The 23,710-nt window shown below is 46.1% G+C and overlaps 1 protein-coding gene across 7 annotated transcripts in view; it reads left to right on the top strand.

The window, feature by feature from the left end:
* The window catches only part of PACSIN2 (protein kinase C and casein kinase substrate in neurons 2), a 909,220-nt gene that overhangs the window by 620,037 nt on the left and 265,473 nt on the right, over nucleotides 1–23,710 (top strand). For all 7 annotated transcript variants that reach the window (XM_069628223.1, XM_069628220.1, XM_069628219.1 and 4 more), the window contains one exon: nucleotides 16,691–16,866. In XM_069628223.1, the coding sequence (XP_069484324.1) occupies nucleotides 16,691–16,866 (176 nt within the window). The remainder of the gene's footprint in view (nucleotides 1–16,690; nucleotides 16,867–23,710) is intronic.

Genomic DNA, 23,710 nt, shown 5'->3' on the forward strand with positions numbered 1-23,710 from the left:
CCTCACCCGAGAAGTGACATCAACCTGGTGGTACCAGCATTTATTAGGTCTCGTGGGAGCGGTCCTGCTGGCCGTACCCCACATGAGACTCAAGCTGAGGAGATAACAGCTGCACTTTGCAGTATCATGGAATCAGGAGCGGGGCTCCCAAGCAGAGTTTGTCAACGTTCCTCCTTCTCTCCACTCGGACCTCACATGATGGTCCAGGGACTGCAACCTGCGGAAGGGCAAGCCCTTCCGGCAGCTGACCCCGAAGGTCACCATCACTATGGACTCCTCTCTCAAGGGCTGGGGGTCCACTCTGGGCAGCCAGTGTCCATGGAGTCTGGATCTGTTGGGAGCAGGAGTCCCATATCAACTGGCTGGAGCTGAAGGCCATCTGGCGAGCGCTCAAAGCTTCCCTCCCGGACATTGGGGGCAAGGTCATTGTCATCCAGACCTACAACTCCACCAGCATGTACTATGTCAACAAGCAGGGGGGTACCGGGTCCCCTCCACTGTGCAGCCTCGTTGTCAGCATGTGGGAATGGGCCCTGGAGAAAAACATCTACCTCACGGCTGTCCACCTTCTGGGAGAGTCCAACTTGGAGGCGGACAGGCTCAGCAGACTGGGAGCGGACAATTACGACTGGCAATTGAACGACCTAGTGCTGCTGGAGATCTTCAGCAGATGGGGGCATCCTCAGGTGAACTTTTGTGTCTCCTGGGACAACAAGAAGTGGCAGCAGTTTGCGTCCTGGCAGAGACAGGGCCCCGACTCTCTGGTCAACACATTCCAGATTCAATGGAACGGCATGACCGCATATGCCTTCCCGTCCACAGCCATGGTCCACAGGGTGATCTGCAAGATAAAGGAATCTTGTCACCTCAGCATCATTCTGATAGCTCCATGGTGGCCGGTGAGACCGTGGTACTTTGAGCTTCTCAGCCTCTCGGACAGGCTACCCATTCACCTCCCGACAGGTCCAGCTCAACTTCTGGTGCAGCGGGGAGGAGGGGTGGGGGGGGGGACAGGGAGGGGGCAGGGTCATCCATAGCGTGCCACAGAAATGAGCTCTTGCAGCGTGGTCCCTGAGCAGGTCATGCTGAAGCACCTGAGCCTATCGCAGGCTAACCTAGAAACCATTCAGGGCGCTAGGAGCAAGGCTACCAGGAGCCAGTACAAGAGTAAATGGACTAGGTTCTGTCACTGGGCTGACTCAAAGGAGATGGGTGCACGCTGGATGATGTACTCTCCTTCTCTGCACACTTTGCTCACTTAGGTGTGCAGGTGGACACATGCCACACCTATTTGGCAGCCATAGGGGTCTACAGAAATTCAGAGGGGGTCTTCTCTTCCAACCCGATAGTCGAGAGACATTTGGCGGGCCTCTCCAGGCTCTACCTGCCCATCAAAAAACCTCACCCCATGTGAGACCTCAATGTAGTGCTGGATGCCATGGCGCACAAGCCCTTAGAACCAAAGGCATCCGCGGACATCAGGCTGGTCACCATTAAGACAGCTCCGTTAGTGGGCCTCACCTCTGCTCGCAGAGTGAGCGAAATCCAGGTCCTGGTGGCCTCAGAACCCTACACGACTTTTCACAAGGATAAGGTAGTCCTGATGACACACCCCACGTTTCTACCTATGGTACCTTCTGCGTTCCATCTAAATGAGGAAATAGTCTTACCTTCGTTTTTTGCTGATCCTAGGTACAAGGCTCAGAGGGTCTTGCACTGGCTTGGATGTCAGACGCGCTCTGAAATTCTAGACAGGACCCAGGGCTTCTGCATGTCTGACGCACTGTTTGTCACCTTCGGTGTGGTCAAGGTCCGGTTATCGGGCATCCAAGGCCTCTATAGCACGGTGGATGGTTTCGGCCATCAAGGAGGCCTACGAGAGGCAGCACAAACCACTGCGAGCTAACATGCACGCCCACGCTGTCAGAACCAAGGCCACGGCCACTGCATTCCAACGGCAGGTTCCGTCGCAGGTCTTTAGCAGGGCGGCCACCTAGGTCACCCTCTGTAAGCATTACTGTTTGGATGGGTTGTATACAAATTGATCGTATTACAATTGACCGAGTCACTATACCGGTCAATTATACAGAAGGTCAATTAGGACTACTGAAATTCAGTCAATTGTGTCAAAAGGTCAATTGTGATCGGTCAATTCGGGTAATACCTTTGGACGCCGGCTCTAAGTCAGACGTGGCTTTCGCACAAACGGTTTTAAGGAATCTGTTTTCATAAGGAGGGTCTCCTCTCCACCCTAGGGCTACATTCAGTTGTAATCGCCCATGCAGTATGGAGGAGAGGGGACGGGACGTAAGAGTAATTAATAGTTACTCACCGTAGTAACTAACATACTCAAAGTCCATAGTCCCCTTTCCCCCATACGTCCCACCATCCCCCCCCCTAATACTAATGGTGTCATTAGGCAATGTTAAATATTGTCGACGCGTGAATGGGGACTGAGGAGTGGTGCCGTTGGGCGGAGTCAGGGGAGTGCATGCTCCCAGGCCCGCGCCCCTCTAAATTTAAAGGGGGAAAAAGGTTCCGTCTCCTGTCCCTAGCGAGGGACACCCATGGTGTATGGAGGAAAGGGGACTATGGATTAAGAGTACGTTTGTCACTACGGTGAGTAACTATTAATATGCTACTATTAATATGCTTTCTTTACCTTTTGTATTCTATTTAACAACTTGTCTCTGCACCAAGTGGCTATTCTGAGTAAACCTGTCATCTGTCAAATTGGATTGGATTGGATTGGATGTACCCTTACCACTTCCTCTTTGCATTCTTTCCCTCAAAATCATGGCCAGTCACTTTCCTATTTTTTCAGGATTTTAAATAATTTGACATTTATACACAATAGTAGACAGCAAATTGCTCTGAAAAGGCTCCAAAGCAGATGAAGGCAATCAAGAAAACAATCCATGTTGCATTCAAATCAAAAAGGTGCCCCGTATTTTCAATTATTAGTGAACTCCTTCCAACCATTCTAAAGCGAGTATGTAAATTAAACATAACTCTGGGCGGAAGGGAAAAATTTTAATGTTTTGCAGCTCCTCCTGGCACTCCCATGCCTGTCTGCACTGTGACGTTTTCTGTACAAATTGAACTAGAGCTTTTTATGGTGCCAAATAATGGTAATTCCTATTCTATGTCACAACCCAGCTGTGAGTATTGTACTAGTTTATAGGTTGCTAGCCACCACAGAACTGCCTCCCCAACAGGCTTAAAATAGAATTATTTGAGCATGGAGTCTGCTTTTAGGACATGTTCTACCTTTCCCCTAAACTGAAGGCCTTGGACACCATATCACTTCAAGTAGAGTGAGCCCTGAACACTGCAGTGCCAATGTTGGCCTCCTCCATAACCAAACTGGTTATTGGTGCTGAATCTGCTATAAAGGCTTCCGTCCGTAGCCCCAGCAGTTATTGCATCAGCTGCCACCAACCTCTGATTAATGTAGTAGTGCGGAAAATCTTTTCACACTTTTGCCAATAATCTCGACCTTGTCTCTCCCAGGTGGTTGGTGTATCACGTTGCAGATACATTGTCCACCCTAAGGAGTATTCCCGCATCTGCTCTGTTGCCACTGAGCAGTGAGTGGCAACAAGTTGCCAACGCTCTCCAGGTACTTGATTTGGATATCCAGTTTGGCCGGTGAACGGTTGCCTCATTTTGTTACCTCGCTTCAGGCAAGATCCTTTGTCTGACCTGATTGCATCTGATTTAATAAATAGGTGTTGGCAGAACCGAAAATAGCACATCCATTCATTCCGCCTCTCCTGTGATCTAACCACCAGCGCAGTTCTTGCCATGGTACCCGATCCATTGTAAGCCAGAAATTTGCAGAAATGTCTTATTTTAAGCCTCTGAAGAGCCCTGTAGTGGAAAGGCCCTGGAAAATTGTTTGGTTAACTGAAGTCAAGAACCCCATCAATCTGGCCAGAGCCTTGAAGGAAACTTCCCCTTGGTCCGAATAGTCTTTAACTGCTATTTTGTCATGAACTTTCTTGAGTTAGATTTGCAGTGTAGCAGAGGTTGTCTCTATCTGAAACTCTGAGGAATGGGAGGGAGCCGGGTCGGATATCCCCTTATTGATCAGTTTCTATTAGAGAAGGAACCCCTGCTTGTGAAATGTTGATTACGTTGTGCAGATACATGAGCAGACTAACAACCCTGGTGCGCAGGGTAGCTGTCATCTGGTATATGAGCTTCTCCAGCATTGGAGCTTTTATAGATTCACATGCCCGAATATTCCCTGTTGTCAGACTGGGAATCCTCCTGTAATTTAAATAATACAAATAATATAAAACTCTTCCTATAGGAAGAAAACCTACACCCATAGAGCCCCATAGGGCCTGTGTAACCCCTCACTTGTGGAGTTCCTCCACCTCCTTTGGTCCTTTTAGGCCCCAACCAATGAGGTGGCAGGGCTTGGGCTCCACCCCAGTCAGCCATCTTCAGATATTTCACCATGTCTACACATCAGGGGAGTCCTCTTCAGTCTCTGAGCAAATTTGTTTTTTCAATACTAATTCTAGACATTTTTGTCATACTTTAAGCATTTTAGGCTTTATTTTCACTGGGGCTTCCTGGTAAAACTCTTTGAAATCAGGTTTCCGCCCCTTACCACCTATAAATGTTGAGTTTTTACGCTGCTCACTCTGACCTCATGGCTGAGACTCAAGTTCAAGGCGTCAAGGATAAGACCGCCCTTTTCAAGGACTACTCCAGGTGTGGTAAAAGGGTAATCTTCATCAGAGACCCCCCACAAACTTTGCATCTATTGTCTTTGCCCACATGACATCCAGTCATGTAAAATATGACTTTTTCCAAGAACACTCTGGAGGACAGGCATAGGCGACTGTTACTCCACCTGGAGAACAGACTGATGCCGTCTGATGAGGAATCGAGCAAAACTGCGCTCTGAGCTTCCTCCAGGCGCCCTGAGAAGCAAGCTCCAAAGAGGAGAGCTTCTTTAGTGGATAGAGCAGACTCTCCACCATCCATGGACAAGAAAAATCCTCAACTGAACCTGTATCTAAAGGTCTGCTGGAAGGAGCCTACAAAAAGAAAAAAGTTCTTTCTCTTCTCTGCCGCTGACAAAACAGCCATCCACTAAAACTGTCCTGTCGATGAATAAGCCGTCTTCCACCGTGAAACCAACCACCTCGTCGACTAAGGCATTGTCATTGATGAAAGAACCGTTGGCGAAGCACCCGTCCACGAAAGACACTACCGAAAAGCCTGCATCAACGAAGGCATCCTAGTCAACGAAGCACTCGTCAACGTCCAAACATATGTTGTTGACTGAGAAACCGCCAACGGGAAAACCGTCAACAAGCCACCAAGAACAGGACAAAACACAGTTGACCCGACACCACCAAACGTCATTGACAAGCCCTCTCAGTAGCCAGAGGAAGTTTTAAACACTCATACAGCACAGCTAGATGGGTTAGAAGGCGTCAACCCGCTATCCCCTATAACTGAGATGAACAAACTACCTGACATCATGTTACCGGAGGAGTTTTCAGAGGGGGAGGAACAACGGCCAGTACAGCCTAACAAGCACAGTTCTCACTGGCAACCGATTATGGAGGATGTGGCAGATCCCTGCAACCCATCTCTACTGCAGTCCATGCGCAGAATTATGGATGAGTTCCAAAGGAGGCAAAGGGCAAGACTCCTGGTCACGCACGCAGTTCCTGTAAGCAGAACTTCACAAAGCACATTACCACGCTACTGCGGATCACCCAGATCATATTCACCGCCGGCACAATGCTCACGCTATGGCGGATCACGCAGGTCTCAAAAAAGATGCTTTCCATCTCTTCCAAGGAGGTCTTCACCAGGTAGCCGCCACCAAGGTCAATGCTCACGCTATGGCGGATCACCCAGTTCTCAGAAGAGAAGACTTTTTCCATTCTTACTCACCACACAGGCCGGGGCGTTGAGTAAGGAACTCGAAGTAGTTGAAGGAGTCATGACAGTAGGAAATACCATGGACTTCAAAAGCCAAGGTTCATCGGTACCTAGGCCTCCTCAACTTGAGGGAACTCTTTACTATGATATGCCCCTCTGCTGGATGGATGGACAGACAGATGAGCCGATCAAATTAAAGAGCGGGGAAACACGTGCACCGCCGAACCACAATGCAGTAGGAGGAAAAATGCAACAGGTTAATGCAGGAGGAAAGCCTGGAGACAACTGTTAATTCTGATTCTTCACTGGTTATACCTTATGAGCAAGACTGATACAGGTATGATGATGGATAGCCCTACAATAAGAGAGAACAACTGTATCAATACTAGTTATCAGGAGTTATCAGGAATGGCTACATAAGGTTAAGGGCAATGCTGAGTCTTACCACAACAGGAATTAGTATTCCCAGAGTCAAGGAAGTTGATGGAAACGACAACAACACAAAATAATAAACAGGGAGTTAGTAGAGGTAAGTAGTCCTGAGTGGCACGAGGGTCGCACTAGGTCCGGGATGGTGCACTAGCAGCAGAACGTCCAAGAGTGCACCGAAGCGGATGTTGGGTACCTAGAGCTAAATCCCTGTGGGCTGATTGTGTCAGGTGAGTTCTACAACAAGCAATAGTATAAGTGGGGTATGGAAGGTAAGGTATGCAAATATTCAGTTAGAAAACAGAGTATGTCTTCTTTGGCAGTAATCCCAATATGTACGGAAACAGGAGAATGAAGCAAGGCTTACCAGCGGTGTGCAAGATGTAGCAAGACGCGCTGTGCGGTTTCCGATTTTGAAGTAGTACTGGAGAGGGAAGCAGAGCTACCAGGGGAGGACCGATTGCAGCAATCGCACTGTGCGGTTCCGTGCACAGGAGAAAATTGTGTGTTGTAAGGAAACAACTCTGAAGTCCGGGGACAGGCTAGTTTCGGCAACGTGCAGAGCGGGGATGATAACAGACGTGAGGCAAGGCAGTCCAAAAAAGCAGTCCGGGACAAGTTGTCAGATTCAAGATGTCCGAGACGTGAGGCAGTCGGAATCCGATTTAGAAGGCCGTGGTCAGAATTGGGTAAACCAGTAATCAAGAAGTGAATGCAGGAATAATGCTACGAAAAGAAGCAGCGTTCTGCGGGGAGACGCCAACTTTAAACTCTGCTAAGGAGACGGGTCCTTCTCAATCCTGTCTCGGAGCTAGTCGGCTGACTAGCCATGCGGCGTACTCCTGGTTTCTTTGCTGCACAATGGGACCGCTGTAGTGCATTGCCATGGCAAGCTCCAACGCTGCCAGAGGGGCGTGGCCATGCGCCGATATGATGGATAGTAATGCCGTATAGGTTTCCTAGTATGCGCAATGGTAGGGGACCACTGCTCGATGCCGGATGTGACATCCATCTCCTCCAAGATCTTCACCTCAAAGATCCAGAGCACATTCAATTGTGAGTCTCAGAATGTCTGGAAGACATCGTAGGCGACGCCACAGAGCCTGATGACCAATTTAGGGAATTTTCCAACCCTGACAGTCGTGACAAAGAGCCGGAAGAGGGTGAACTGCCTCGGGACACTCCAGACGCAGACTGGGAGTCTATTGTCATCGAGAAGCAGAAGATGTGTAACTCATCGGGGTCATCCTCGCCTCTGGATGATATTGCATCTTTTCATTCCATCATGGAAAAGTCAGTAGAGATCTTCAAAATACAAGTCTCCACAGAGGAGAAGGCATCAGTCCTCTATGAGCACAGAGATAAAAGACGACATACCATCACCACGATACCAATATTAGAAACCATTTAGGATGCAGGTGAAAAGATCCTAGCCACTTCGCTGCCCACTCCTGCGCTGGCGGCGAGACCGGAAAAGAAATAAAAAGCACCGGCCTGGCCCTGTTGGGTCTCAGAGGTCATCCTAAACCAGATTCCATCATCCCGGTGGCGGCGAGGAAAAGATTGCAAAATCCAGCTTCTCCCCTCACAGCTCGGCCGGATAAGGAGGCAATGGTGGCAAGGCTGGATAGAGAATTATGGTTCTGTATATCCCGTCTCACTAAACACCTTCCAGAGGAGTTTCAGCAAGAGGCCAAGGCTATTATCACAGACGGCGAAGCGGTCTCTGACCACATGATCGACTAATCTGTGGACACTGCGCACTGCGGGTTCAGGCACATGAAGTGCCAAGCCTGGATGAAGACCACATGTTTCAGGCCGGAGGTACAGGCGCAGATCCTAGACATGCACTTCGACGGACAAGACCTATTTGTAAAGAAAATAGATGACCACTTGAAGGGCATCAAGGCCGACACCGCTAGGGCAATTAGCTCATTAAAGGACAAGGACCAGCGTCCTTTTTGTTACTTTCGAGGTACCAGCTCCAAGTACAAGTCATACGGCAGATCGTTCCTGGGGTCAAGCATCCTCTTGGACCTCCATCCAATCAGGGGTAGATATCAACAAGGTTCCACCAGGTACCAGAATCAACGTGACAAAAGGGATTCAGGCCACGCAAGGAACCAGACCAAAACGAACTGACTTACTCGGTGCGCCTTCCACATCACACCCCAGTGGGAGGACACGTCTAGCTGCACCTCAGTCATTGGTACGCCATAACGGTGGACAAATGGGTGCTTCAAGTTATAAGAAGGGGACATAGGCTAGACTTTCTTCAGCGACCACCACCTCGCCCACTGCCAAGGAAAAACATCCCCCGGCTGCAACAGCTAAAGGAAGAAGCCGCCAAGCTTTTACTAAAGGCCACGATAGAGCAGGTACCACTTCTACAACAGGGGAAGGGATTCTATTCCCACTTTTTTCTATTAAAGAAGAGAAACGACCAGTGGCACCCAATACTAGATTTACGGGCCCTCGACAAGTTTGTTCGTCTAAAATTCAAATTTCAACTTGTCCGTCCATGGCTCAAGAAGGGCGATGTCCTACCTACCCTATCCTTGAAGGACGCCTACTTCCATGTACCCATCCATCCCAGAGACAGTACCTCCGGTTCATTGTCAGCGACCAACATTTCCAGTTCAAAGTACTTCCTTTTGGGATCAATTCCGCCCCAAGAGTGTTTACAATATGCCTGGCCCCAGTGGCCGCTCATGTCAGGTGCTCAGGGGTACAGGCTTTTTCATACCTAGACGAATGGCTAGTGAAAGGAAGCTCCCTGGAAACAGCGTCCGAGGCAGTGGAAAAAAACAAGAACCGTACTCCAGGACCTAGGGTTCTCGATCAACGAGGAGAAATTGTCACCACTACCCGCACAGACCGCAATCTTCTTAGGAGCAGATCTCGACACTTAAATTACGAGGGTTCGCCCCTCTCCGGACAGAGTGGCCACAATTCGAAACCTCATCGCATGGTTCAACAAGAGATCAAGCTCCACTGTCAGACAATACAAGTCCCTCCTGGGCATGATGTCATCCTGTATTTTCCTCGTACCGAATTGCAGACTCAAGATGAGACCGCTTCAGGTGGCGCTGGACAACCAATGGGCTCAACGCAGCCGATCGTGGGAGGACATCATGCAGCTCTCGCCAAATTTCCACTAAGCCCTCCATTGATGGGCCAAACACTCATCTTCTACAAGGTTTACCCTTCCAGAAACACACAGCCACTCTACTCTTGAGAACAGATGCTTCACTCATGGGCTGGGGGGGGGTCCATCTTTACAAGCGGGGTGTAAATAGGCAGAAATCCGTCTGCACATAAATGTGCTGGAGCTCAGTGCTATCTGGTGGGCGCTGAGGTCCTTCGTACCGGTACTTTCTGGACAGATGTTAACAGTGCAGATGAACACCACCACTTCAATGTACTACACAAACAAACAGGGTGGCACCAGGTCCAGGATCTTCTCAATGGAGGCTCAACATGCTCTGGAATAGGGCAATACACCTTAAGATACACTTGAGGGCAGAACATCTCCCCGGCAAGGACAATGTTTTGGCAGACAAACTCAGCCTACAGTTGCTTCAATCCCACGAATGGGAGATCAATGACTGCAACCTCGACAGATTATCCCTCAGATGGGGAAAACCCACCATAGACCTATTTGCAACCCACGCGAACAAGAAGTGCGATCAGTTTGCTTGCAGGTATCCAGAGAAATACTCCCTGGGGGACACGTTCTCCATACAAATGGGCAAATTCCTTTATGGGTTCCCTCCGACACCTTTTAATCCTGTGGTTTGGCAATTTCTTTCATCAAGGTCCATATTTCATTTATCTCTGCTTATACCACCACTCGTCAACACTCTCTAGTGGCACACCCGGCAGTCAAAACCTTCATTAAAGGGCTTATGCGCTCTTTCCCCAAACAGAAAAATTTCTCCTGCCTGGAGTATTAACACAGTCTTATCCGCGTTAATGAGAGCGCCTTATGAGCCTATTTACAAGTGTGACATTATGTTTTTATCATGGAAAAAAGCCTTCTTTGTGCCTATCCACCTCGGCCAGGCATATCGGGGAGCTACAAGCACTATCCACAGGGCCGCCCTTCACAATGATAGGGTCAGTCTACAACCTCACCCTAAATTCATTCCTAAGGTCATGTCTGAATACATCTTGGTGTAAAGACTTGTTTTGCCCATTTACTCTGGCAACCACAGCGGAGCAGACGCTGCATTCACTAAATTTGGCAAGGGCACTCAAATTCTTATTGAGAGAACAAGAGAATTCAGGACTTCAAGAGAACTTTTTGTCGCCTTTGCAGGACGAACCAAGGGTCAATGCATATCAAAACAAAATCTGGCACGTTGGGTTTCCAGTTGCATTACTCGCTGTCACCAAATCAGAAATAACCCTTTTCCAGCCATGCCTATACACCACCAGAGCGAGAGTGGCCTGAGCTGTGCCTCAAGTGGGAGTGTCTTTGAAGGACATCTGCCGGCCAGCACCTGGAGCACCCTCCACACGTTTGCCCGCTGGCATTATTGCTTGGAAGAAGACAGCAGAAGGGAATCTGTGGTAGGACAAGCAGTGCTTCAGCACTTATTCACCTAAGGAGGAGCAGCCTCTTGTTCCTAGACTTTGATTCTTGTTTGCTCCCTCCGTCCCTCTATATGTTCTTTCTGGTAGCATTACTGTGTACGCTTTAAGGATGTTACACAAGATACATATAGCGGATGCACACACAGGTGCAATCTTCCTGCTATCAGACATGCTACATGATATTTGACTGTTCAATATTCTATTCAAGCATATGAATTTATGAAAGATCCAATGCTGGAGAAGTCTTAGTTATTTACCTGTAGCTGTATTTCTCCAGCATTAGTATCTTTCATAGATTTACATGCACCTGCCCTCCTTCCCTTGGGAGAGACTGCTCCCTCTCCAGTCAGTCCTCTGTTTCTAGCCTTCACAGTTCAAAATCTGAAGATGGCTGACTGGGGTGGAGCCTAAGCCCTGGCACCTTATTTTTGGGGCCTAAAAGGACCAAAGGAGGTGGAGGGGTCTACACAAGTGAAGGGCTACACAGGCCCTATGGGGATATATGGGTGTAGGTTTACTAGGAAGAAGTTTTATATTATTATTTTTATTTTTTTAATTACTAAGGATTCCCAGTCTGATGACCGGGAATATTCAAGCATGTGAATCTATGAAAGATACCAATGCTGGATAAATACAGCTACAGGTAACTAAAACTTCATGAAGCACCTGGGTATGATGCTAAGCCATATTACACTTGTACATTTCCAAGCACACCATCCCCACAAGAATTGTAGAAATTGCCTGTGTGGGTTGCAAAGGGCACTTACAGGCAGGTGTCCTGTAGATAGAATCATGCTAATCAATTGTCTTTTTGCAAAAAGTCACTGAGAAGCTGGATCCCTTGCATCTTGAAGTAGCGATAAACCACCCAAGTATTGAACTCCCTTAAGTTTATAACTGGGCATGCCTTCCCTTGCTTTCCCTTCCCTTTCCTTTCTACTGAAACGTGGTTGCTGAGGGAAACTCTTTTGATGTCCACGCAATGGCTCTTTTGCGATGCAGATGTGCCACTTCCCTATCCACCAGCCCTCACTCTTCTAGTGAGAGTTGTGTTTGGGCGAGTAGTCTTGCCTGGACAGGGTCATCGTATAAAGCCAGGTAAAACCCTTGATCTGTAACATCCAGGCATCTTCTGAGATCAGTCACCAGATGTGCGTAAATTCTGTGGTATGACCCTCCCTCCTCCACTAATCATGAGTGTGAAGCGAATGTTCACCTGTAGCAATGACAGGTTGGCAGGTATTTCTCTGCCTGTGACCTCTGCTCCAAGGCCAATATCCAGTTCCTCCAATGGAGCATGAATGGGTATTCTGAAAGCAATCATCCAAGCGCCTCTTCCACATCTGGCCCTACTAAAAAACTGCACTGGGGAATACTCTATGTATAGAACCTTGCTTCTTACCAAGGTAGTGTAGGTTTTTAGGGTCTCTGAAAAGGAGTTCCGATTCCTCAAGTGCTTCTCCAGAGCCTGCCAGTGGTGCCAGTTTCAAATCTGTTTTCGTAGGGTGCCCCTTTTATTCTCTGCTTTGGAGTTCAAAGTTTCAGTATTGTCAGTGTCTCTGTTAGAGATGATCACTGGTGACGAGTCTTTCCCTGTCGAAGGGCATGTAGCACCTGCACATACTTCCTCCAGGTCTGAGGGTATAATTCCATGCACCATTCCTCTAACCTTAAAGGCCACCTTGAGCCTTTCAACATTGGACTTGGCCTATGGACGGGGGCCTTGCCGGCATTATGGGAGCCTGGACAGAAGATGCAGGTCTCTTCTAGGCACAGTTTTACAGCCTCCTTGGAGTACCTAACATTGTCTTAGTGAATTAGTTAACACCTTTCCTATGACCCCAGAGTTGGGGGGGGATACACTGCAAGGCCCATTGTCTGAAATGAGCTACAGCAACGCCCAACCTTGCTTGCCTGGGCTTTAGTCCATCTGACACTATGTTGCTGTGGACTGAACACACTCCACTCTATCTCCCATGATCCTCTTGGAACAATTGACAAGGAACTATCTGCGTACTTCTGTACCACCTCATAGTAACACTCTTAAGGCAGCTGGGTACTGACACAAATCTGGAGACTTTGTCCCTTCTTCCCTAGGGAACACCACCCCCTTTGAGGCTAGAGAGGTGAGCCTGCTCAGCAGAACACTCCTTAGGGTTACAGGCAAGCAGGACCTCACTGGGAGGGGCTCCCTTTGGGGACAAGCACTCCCATCCCCATGGGGAACTTACCAATACACCTTCTACTCTCTTCCTACATGGGAATAAGACAAGAAGATACCTATGGCATTCCAGCATCTCCACCTACTCAATGAGGACTTTATTAGCTAAGTGACACACTGAAGCTTAAGTATTACTCACATTGGCCACGGCACTGGATTCAGCTAACGGGAAGCTCCCCGTCATACTAGCAGGATGGGTACCACCTATTCACTGGGTAAGCTTAGGTTTGATGGATGGGAATGTCAAGTTGACCGCTTCAGGGGATAAGTGAAGCCATTGTGTGTGTGTGTGTGTGTGTGTGCCTTTATTTTCTAAATTTCCCTTGCACCTATGCAAACCATTAGGCACAGAAGTCATTTCAAAACCCTTAGATTGGCAGATTTGTAAAATTCCACCATGTCTCTGTGCTAGAAAGATATAGTCAACAATAATGCAGGGTGGGAAAAGCTAACATATTTGATAATGGTCCAAACCTCTACTGCTTTAACCACCAATTGGTGCTGTGAAATTTGCTTAAATCTAACTTAGCCAAAACAAAGCAGAGATTCTCCTGAGTGAAGTCTTACACACAAATGGGGCTCGAGGGACAATTTTACTGCATGAGTATTTTGCTCACTCATTTTAGGAATTGGTAGTAAAAAGATTTTTCAGAATGAAGATTTCCCCAAGATATCCAATCCCTACATTGGCTCTGTTTGAACTCTGAATTGAATTGAATTCAAGGTGTTGTGCATCAGGGAAAGTAGTTTCGGACTCTGGAATTCATGCTTTGAAGATTTCTTCAATGCAGTGCATTCAACAGACTTACCCCGCTTTAACATACATTTAAGAAATAGGGCATAAAAGACTGGCAGTCGCCACCCCAGAACTCAAGCGCTCTGCACCCGAAATTATAATAGGAATGTTACCACCTTAAATTCAGGAACGCTTTTAATACTGGCTTAGTTGGGGAATGATCACCTTTGGTCACTCATAATCCTGATCACAGCTGGTACTTAGTTTTGTGTTTATTCTCAAATGCTGGTTTGGCTGTTAAGTTCATGTTACTTACTTCACTATTGTATTATTGATTTGCTCATGTACAGACTATGTAGGTATGTGAATTTTGTAAGGAAGGGACTTTACAATCAACAGGGTACAAATTAAAGTAATGCCCCTAAGACCATAGCTGCCACCCCCATTGAACAGGTGAAGGGGTATGATTATTTGGGACCTATTATAATCTGGAAAAAGTAAATGTTTTAGCTGTAACAACTAGCTTTGCCAGGGTTCCATGGTCAAGGGGCTTTTTTCCTACAGCATTTAAAATCTGAGATGGAGGCCAAACAAGCTGCACTGTATGGTGCAGAAATATGGGGATATTGCCCTTGTCCCTAATTGACCAAAACAGATTCTTATTTTTAAATCCTATGTTTACCTGGGAGTACTTCTTCATTACTGCTACACCTCAAAAAACATAAGGTGTACTGATCAGTGTTGTGCTCAAACCTCTTTTGTACTCGGTCTGTGTTTGGGCCACCCCTTCTTTATTGAAATACAGAACTGCTCTCCAAGATAGTCTTGTCCAGGACGGCGGAGCATCCATCCCTTGGTGCAAATATATTAGGAAGGCAACCATCTATATTGGACATGATTTGTGGATTCATCAGAATTCCAGAACCTTAATCCTCTAAAGCAATGGTGACAGCTGAGTTTAAGAGGAGGATTTTGAGTTTAATGAGATTAACTCTGTCACACTTCCATGCTATTGGGGAAAAAAATGTAATGTTTGCTGTGGGTCGTACATTGATTATGTCTCCAGCGTATGCACAATCTTTATATAACAAATGTAGTTTCAGCATTTTGCTTCTGGCCAGCCTCATTAATGTTTGGGATGCTGCCAAGCTCGATATACATCCCTACTGTTGAAAGGTCTGTGAATCACTATCCAATTTTATGATTTGTGCACTCTATAATAGGTACAGGAAACTGTATCTTGGGACACTGTTCTTGGAGCACAATAGGCAAGGCATTGAGTATTCATTGAACTTCTGCAAAACAGATGATGTCTCACTTGTGTGTAACATCACTAAATATATACATAGCATGGCCATCTAGGAAGAAATGTCTGGATCTAGCTCCCTGAACGGCTTTCTCATACTTTTACCTGGCAGAATTATAAGGATTGTATAAATTGTACCATAAAATTAGAACTTGGCCATGTTATGGTACCTCGGTCATCAGGACAGCACCATGGGAATACTGTACTATTACTCTGTCGGGTGGCACACCTTGTCTCATATGTGGTTATTTGGAATGTTACGTTTGCACTAATTGATTCTGTTATTTTAAATGCAAGATTTCATGAGCATAAATTGTATTTGTATGCCTGATGATTTTATATTGAATAAAGGTATTACAAACAATACATTCTTGATTGAAGTAGGTGTTCATTCAACCCAATCTGCTGAGTTGAATTAAGGTATTTAACTCTTTTTGCTGCCTCAAGTATTCTGTTGCGCTAACTTCGTCACACAGTATTTAATATCTATTCTTGGTAGCATTACTTGTGTAAAACTATACTTGTTCAATAATAAAGTAGTTAAGCTGGAGATAAATGATTGATCGCCACCAAAAAGACCAACTGAAAGGTAACTTAATAACTCACTGCATTAAGGAGAAACCTACATTCACAATGATTCTGAATGCTCAAGAGCCGAAGAGAGCTCCAGCTGAATTGCTTTTTCATCTTGCAAGTCTTCAGCAAAACATGTGTATTGTGGATTTACAATGTGGTTTGATTCCATGAGCTCTGATTTATGAGAAAGTTTTCTGTTCTAGGAAGACCAGTAACCAACCAGGGTTGAAGTTCACTTTAACCATGCCAGATACAGATCTAGTGGATGCTAGTGACATTTTGAACGCTTTGCTAAATTATAACCTTGTTCGTATAATCTTAACCAAACCTGAGAGGATTTTTATGCAGTCATAGATTCCACTCATTTCAAGAAAGAAAAATGTATATCCACACTCTGGTTTGCTTGACAGATGCAGTTTTATTAATTGGGGATAAGCTGGCCTATGGGGATAAAATGGCCCTGGGTATGTCAAAAGCATTAAACTTGATGGCCCAGTTACTTAGCGGTAATCTTCAATACCAAGCCCATGTCTTCCTCATCAGTCATTGATAAACCTCCCTCCCGAAACCCATCGGTAGTCCAACAAGAAGTCTTAAAATTGACGTTTATGCTCTGCTTCGGAAAGGATTTTAATAAAATTGGTTCATATGGGTCTTGTGAAGCACCAGTCTCCCGGCTGACAGTCATGAGGAAGACTGATGAGGAGGTTATTTGTCCATAATATTGTGTCAGCAGAGTATGCAGTAAAGTACTTCTAGCTTTTCTAACATATCCAATAATCTAATACCATCTTTTCACACACAAATGTGTCTGGCCCTTGCTTTGAATTAATAATTAAGTTGGTAGTCTTCGAATGAGTTGTGAGGTGAACCATAGTAAAGTGAATGTTTTTCTTTTTTCTTCCAGACAAAAGAAAAGTATGAGAAAGCCTTGAAGGACTTGGAGAGCTGCACTCCACAGTATATGGAAAACATGGACCAGATGTTTGAGCAGTGTCAGCAATCTGAAGACAAACGCTTACAGTTCTTTCGAGAAGTTTTACTCGAAGTTCAAAAACACCTTGACTTATCCAACAATCCAAAGTATGAATATTGTTTTTTTCAAATGTCTTTGATTTTAATGGTAAAGCAACCCTTACTTCCAAGGGAAATTTAAAACGTTATTGAAAAATATAATCACAGAAACGATGCTGGCATACATGCTGAAAAACGAGTTTGTGCAACATTATTGTTTGCACTCCAAAGTTCTGAAGTGTTAAGGACCATTGCAATCGTAATAGTGTAACCCTTTCAATTTACTGATAGCATAGTTGGTTTGTGATTTGAGCCTACCATGCAGTGTACACTGATGTTAGTTTGTGACTCCAAAGGGTGCAAAATACAGCAGCCAGGATCCTATTAAGACTAAATAGAAGCAATCACTTTGCTCCAGCACTGAAAAGCCTACACTGGTTACCAGTCAAAAACTCATCAAATTCAAAGCAATCTACATCGCCCGCAAAGCCTTGCAGAGACAAGGAGCTGAATTCCACCAAGACGAGATTAGCCAGTATCGCCCAAGAAGGATCCGGCAACGGCCTACAAATGGAGACAAACATTACGAGAAAAGGAAATTCGGCGGAACAGTCTTCTCACATCTATTTGCTAACCTCTGGCACACCATGCCCATAGAAATTAGACCCGCACAAGATCACATCACCTTCAGGAAACAGCTCAAAACCTGGTTATTAAACAGACTATGACAACCGCAAAGTGACACCAGCTGCAATAACATCCGACAAACACCTAGAGAGGAGGCGAGATGGGCTGATGAACCACAACTAAGAACATGGTTATAGAGCATCAAGGCTCCAACAAACCGACCGATTTAGTAATCCACCTACCCTCCCTGCTCCTCCCACATAACCTAAGCCACTACACTACACCAGACCTTGGGCTAGCCACACTACACATTAACGCACCAAGAATCAATTCTATGTTCACAGCCACAATCTCTGAGATGCTGGAAACACAACTAGAGTAAACCACCCCACATAGTCCATAAAATCGTCAACAATGCGAGCACACACCAAGACACCTCATATTCTTACAGCTACGGCCACCCGCAACTCTGGATCCTTTGCGGACACTAAACACTGCGCACAACCCACCCCAACATCTCAACACACTAACACCAACACACACCTGAGGCACTGACTCTTACCCATACGGTTCCAACACACAGGGCCTCCGGCACCAACTCCCACATGCAAAACACTCAGACGCCAGTTCCTCCTGGTTCTGAACCTAGCCTCTCATTTTATCCTCACTAACCTCCCCACCCCCTCTCTTGCAGAGTTACGCAAGCGCCTGGAGACTGCGCCTGGGTGATAGCGGTACACAGTATAAATCAACATAACCGAACACTGGTTCTCCTTTTGTAGGGCGTGTACATGACTGATTATTTGAAAAGTGCACCATAGAGCCCCTTCAGTATTTTGTTGCATTAACAAACATATTAACAGTTCATTTGTTAGGAAAATACACCGCGCGTTTTGGTGTACATCACTATTAATTTTTGGAATAATCCTTTAGTTGCGTTTTGGTATTGTGGGGGGAAGGGAACCTACACCAAGTCTGATGTTTTCCACCGTTCTTATGCAAAGTTGGATATCGGCTCTCCAAACTGCACAGATCTCCTCAGCCCTGTTCCATATTGAAAATTCTTTGTGCTGTGTCCTAGAAAATGTATTGTGCCTTCTGCTCCATATCCACATTCTACACACTCATCCCAAAATCTGATATTTGTTCTGTAATCCATGGCCTCGCCCTTTCCATGCGTTAATACAGAAATGTCATTCTTTTACACCTTTCAAAGAAGACCCTCCCCACTGAGACCAGTCCATTGTGACGCTTTTCATGATTGAACTCTGGCACTCGCAACTGTAACCCTCTTGCCTCATTCTAATTTCTCCACACTGGCTTTCCATTGAAGTCCATTGTATGTTCACATGTTCACCAAAATAGGGCAGCCCGGGCACTACCCTAAACGTATAGGTAAAACTAAGAAGGTGATCAACCCGGGTTCTACGACAAACAAAAGTACAACTGGATCACCTTAATCTAAAAACTTAAAATATCTTTGTGTGAGTATAGCAAGTGTATTCACCCACTTATAGCTGAGTAATCAACATTGTAAAACAAATACTCTGACATATACATGCTTTTACTCACACCTTGTGAACAAAATTACTTGTGTATGTATGTTCCACACTACTTCCATGTTTTTGCTACAGTAAAATCCTATTTACTTAAGCTCTACAATGCTGAAACAATACGACAAAAGTTAGCAGGTCCACCTGTTTCGCAGTCCCAGACTGGATTATTGAAACGAAAATCCCTACAAACCCACAAATCAAAGGGGGAATATGAAACTTTCCGTTTTGTAAGTAATATGGTTTTCCTCAGTTCTTACTTTGATTTGAGCCACATGAAAAATCCATTCTTTAAGCCATGGAATTTCACTACCCAAAACCAAAGATGTAGGAAGATTAGATATTACTGCCACTTATACTGAACAATTCATTCCCAGAATGGTAACATAATGGATGGTTATTTGACCATGTACACAATGTATTTCTTTGTATCACATAGTTCTCCAACTAGAGGGAAGAAGACAAGCTTGTATATCTGAGTTTTAACTTCCAATTTCTAACTTTGCCCAACTTGTTTCACCTTGAAATACCTCCGGTATTCTGTAACTGGTTTTCTCTCCAGTACAGAACATGTAATCCGATTGATCTTCCCTCCTCCATTTAGACAGCTTTATAGATGATATACCTTTTTCAGAGACTACTTGTTTTTCTTCTTCCCATTCATCTTTTAAGACTCTATATGGACGCTGAGGTCTATATCCATATTCATGCAGTTCAAAACTTCGACATCGTAAACACTTTGTCTCTGAAAAATCTTGATCTTTAAATTGGGTAGTGTTTACCTGTGAACTTCTAGAAATATCTTTCGAATGGATTGTGTCCTCCCACGTATTCCTCATCTTTGATTTTCGTTTCATCGGCTTTGCTGCTTCCGAAAAATAAAATTCCACACCATAGGACGCTGTGCTCGATGTCGTGGCGTCTGTCTCTCTAGGGCTGCTGTAGAGCGTCAACGTCATCCTTAGTATAAATAGCTCGAGCCGCGCCCGTTGGCTTCAGTTCTATTTATCCGAAAGCTTTGACTTCGTGTGTTTGAAACAGCGCTTCAGTTTTCGTCAAATATGTCTTCATCTTCTAATCCTTCGACCCCAAAAACTGGCTTCAAGAAATGCCAGGATTGCGGGAAGAAAATGTCCATTACTGATCCCCATTGCGTCTGCCTGTGGGGCCTGGGTTCCGAACACCGGACCGATGACTGCGGGTCCTCTCAGGCCATGGGCCTCATTACAACCCTGGCGTTGGACCATGGTGCTATTAGCACCATGGTAAATGCCGGATTCCGCCATGGTGGATGGCGGATTTACCGCCCCATTCCAAGGTTGGCGGGGCGGTAAATCCCCATTCACCGTGGCCCCTTGCCCATTCCCATTTTTGGCCCATAGGGCTCAATGGGAATGGGGAAGGCGCTAATTACGGCACCGTAAATTACGGTGCCTTAATTAGCACCAAGGTCCCTTAGCGGGTTGGACTTTAACGCCTGCAAAAAGCAGGCGTTAAAGTGTGAATCGGGCGTTAAGGGTTTAACGGCGCCGCAGCCTTTTACGGCGCTGTTAACCCCTTAACGCCAGGGTTGTAATGAGGCCCCATGACAGGAAAAGCTCTCAGGGAGTGCTGAGGTAAAATGGTGGTGTTGACGGAAGCTTTGAAGCCTTCTTCGAAGAAGGATAAAGGCTCTAGGGAGTCGTTCCGGCGCAAGTCAAAGAAGTCTAGATCGAGGAGTCGGTCGAGAAAATCTTCGTCTTCTTCATCGAAGAAGAGATGTTACTGATCTCCCTCTTCTTCTTCTGATACATCTACAGGGGTTATCACATGTCCAACTAAGAATGATTCCCCCAGAAAATGGCAAACTTTCAAGTACTCAATGATGCAAATCTTCGAGAATGTGGCCCCAAACACCCTTGAAGTCACGCAAAGACCATTCCCCAGCTCATCCTTTGGATGACAGAGGACGGTCAAACGCTCCAAGTCCGACGAGAAATCGTCGAGGGTATCGTCTAGAGAACCTTCTCCGATACCTCAGAAAAAATGAAAGCCGACAAGCCTATCCGTGCATAAATCGAAGGCAAGACCAGTCAAAATGGCGTTGGTGTCCAAACCTTCATCAATACCATTGTCAAGGGTCCCTCGACACCATTGTCAAAAGGTTTTCGGCTACACCATTGTCAAATGTTTCATCGACACCCTTGTCTAAGACACCTTCAACGACTTTGTCGAAGCCAACATCGACGCCTCTGTCGAAGACCACATCGATTCCTGCATTGTCCTCGACGCCATTGGCGAAACCAATGCCGATGCCTTCATGGCCTCAACCCACGGGTAAGATTTATACCCATTTGCCAGGGAAATACTTTTTCAAGTCTTTGACATCTATTTATGAGGAGGATTCTTCCCCATTTGGGTTGAGATGAGGAGTGGATTGACCCAGAATCGAAGATATCTGTTCTTTGACTGCCTTCAGTCAGCTAGTGGCATAGACACTTTGCCTGAACTTGGAGTTTGACAAACCTGATCCAGCTGATCATGCTGAATCAGCATACAGGAATATCATGAACATGGTTGTGGAGTTCATGGTCTGCAGCAGGAATTCTCCTACCTACGAACAAGACAACATGACAGATATTCTGAGCCAAGGTCGTCAGAAGGATCCAGTACTGTCTTTTCATGCAGCCCTTCAAAGGAAGGTCATGTCAAACTGGGACACTCCAGAATCTGGATCTGCAGGGATGACAAGAGGATTGATGCCTGGGCTTGCAAGATTTTCTCTTCAAGCAGTATGGCTTTAAAATCAACCAATGTTACTTGTACCCTTTCGAATTTTTACCTACACACAGTGGGGCTGTGTTAGCAACGTCGGCTCAACACATTCCGGAAGGCAGGGCAAGAGACGGCTTCCTGGCTATTGTAAAGGATGGAAAGGAGGCAATGGCGGAGTGTCTTCAGTCAGGACTGGGCACTGCTGACAGCATCAGCAGGTCCATGGCTTCTAGCACATGCTACACAGGTTTGCATGGTTGAGAAAGTCGGGCTTTGCACCGGATGTGCAGACCAGGCTACTCAAAATGCCCTTTGACGGCTTGAGGCTGTTCGACAGCCAGGCGGATGAGAGTCTAGAGTAGCTGCAGACCTCTAAGGCGGCGGCTAAGTCCCTTAGCGCCTCCATACATTAACCTCAGCAATAGCCCTACTCGGGCTCATCTTCCTGGAGGGGTCGTCTTTTCGTTTCTATTCCTCATTTGGAAGGAGAAGAGGACAGGCTAGTCAGAGGACAAAAAAGATTCCCTCGTGGTGGACGAGGAAAGGGTGCTAGATCAGCCCCAGCAGTGGCAACTGTCCGCTCAGCCGCTGCAGCAGCTGCCTCTAAGCCGCTCTGAGGCCTTGACCCACAAGACCCCAGTGGGAGGCAGAATCTCTCAGCATCTGAACGAATGGTGGGGCATTACTGCTTGGGCACTGGAGAGTAGCCCAGGGTTACTGCCTTCCTTTTCAGAAAATGCCTCTGAATCATCCACCGGGATACAACTCTGTCAAAATTCCGGATCCACTCCTTATGCAGGAAATCTTAAACCTGCTAGAGAAAGGTGCAATAGAAAATATACCTGTAGCGGAGAGGAACAAGGGTTGGTATTCCCCCTACTTTCTCATCCCAAAGAGGACGGATGATTGAGACCCATCTTGGACTTCAGAAACTTTAACAAGTTCCTCAGGAAGGTCAAGTTCAGGATGGTAACCCTTTCTCAGATCCTTCAGGCTCTCCAACTCCAAGACTGCTTGGTATCATTGGACCTTCAGGATGCTTACTTTCATGTGCCAATCCATCTCAAGCACAGAAAGTATCTGAGGTTCGCGGTTCTCATTATCAGTTTTGAGTTCTGCCATTCAGGCTGAACTCCACCTGAGGGTTTTCACCAAGTTGATGCCGGTTGTGGCAGCAAGTCTCAGGCGAGGCAGGGATTCAAATCTACCCCTACCTGGACGACTGGTTGATCAGGACATATTCACCCGAACAGGCCCAGGAACATCTGAGGATGACCTGCACCTTACTACACAGACTGGGCTTCTTCCTCAATTACAAGAAGTCTCATATGATACCATTCCAAATCCTCCAATTCATCGAAGCAGTCCTGGAAACTTCCTCGGGGAAAGCCTTGCCTCTCGAGGTGAGAGCGCAACACATTCTGCAGATGGTAACAAAGTTCCAGTATCCCCAGCATCTGCTGGCCTTCGATTTTCTGAGGTTGCTCGGCCTCATGCATTCTGCATTTTTCTGGTGCCAGAGGCCAGATTGAGAATGCAATCCCTTCAATTGGCCCTCAGGACTCCTTGAACATTAATAGTCTTTAGTTAAAGGAACAATGGGCTGTAACAGCGTTCGCGTCCTACACAATCAAGAAACCTTTTCTTCAATATACATGTGTTACATTTCCATTGTTTAAAGAATCTTTAATACAGCAGTCCAATTATACTCGCTGAATATCTTAAAACGAGTGGCGAAGGAGCTGGTTACAGTTAATGGCAAGGCTTGTGCAATGCTTTAGAACGCCATGCTTCACTCACTGGCTTCTGAAGTGCATCTAGGATTTAAGAGTGGGGCTATAAAGATTAGCCTTTACAGAGAAAGCTGGTTTATTTAAGACAACACTTCCACATTCCTTTATAGTGTACTCTTGGGTTTGATGTAGGTCTTTAGTTTGGGATACCAAAAAGATCTTTCTTTTGGTAAAGTTTGCTCAGAT

This window comes from Ambystoma mexicanum, chromosome 12, assembly GCF_040938575.1.
Source record: "Ambystoma mexicanum isolate Mex_15411 chromosome 12, UKY_AmexF1_1, whole genome shotgun sequence".
Taxonomy (NCBI): domain Eukaryota; kingdom Metazoa; phylum Chordata; class Amphibia; order Caudata; family Ambystomatidae; genus Ambystoma; species Ambystoma mexicanum.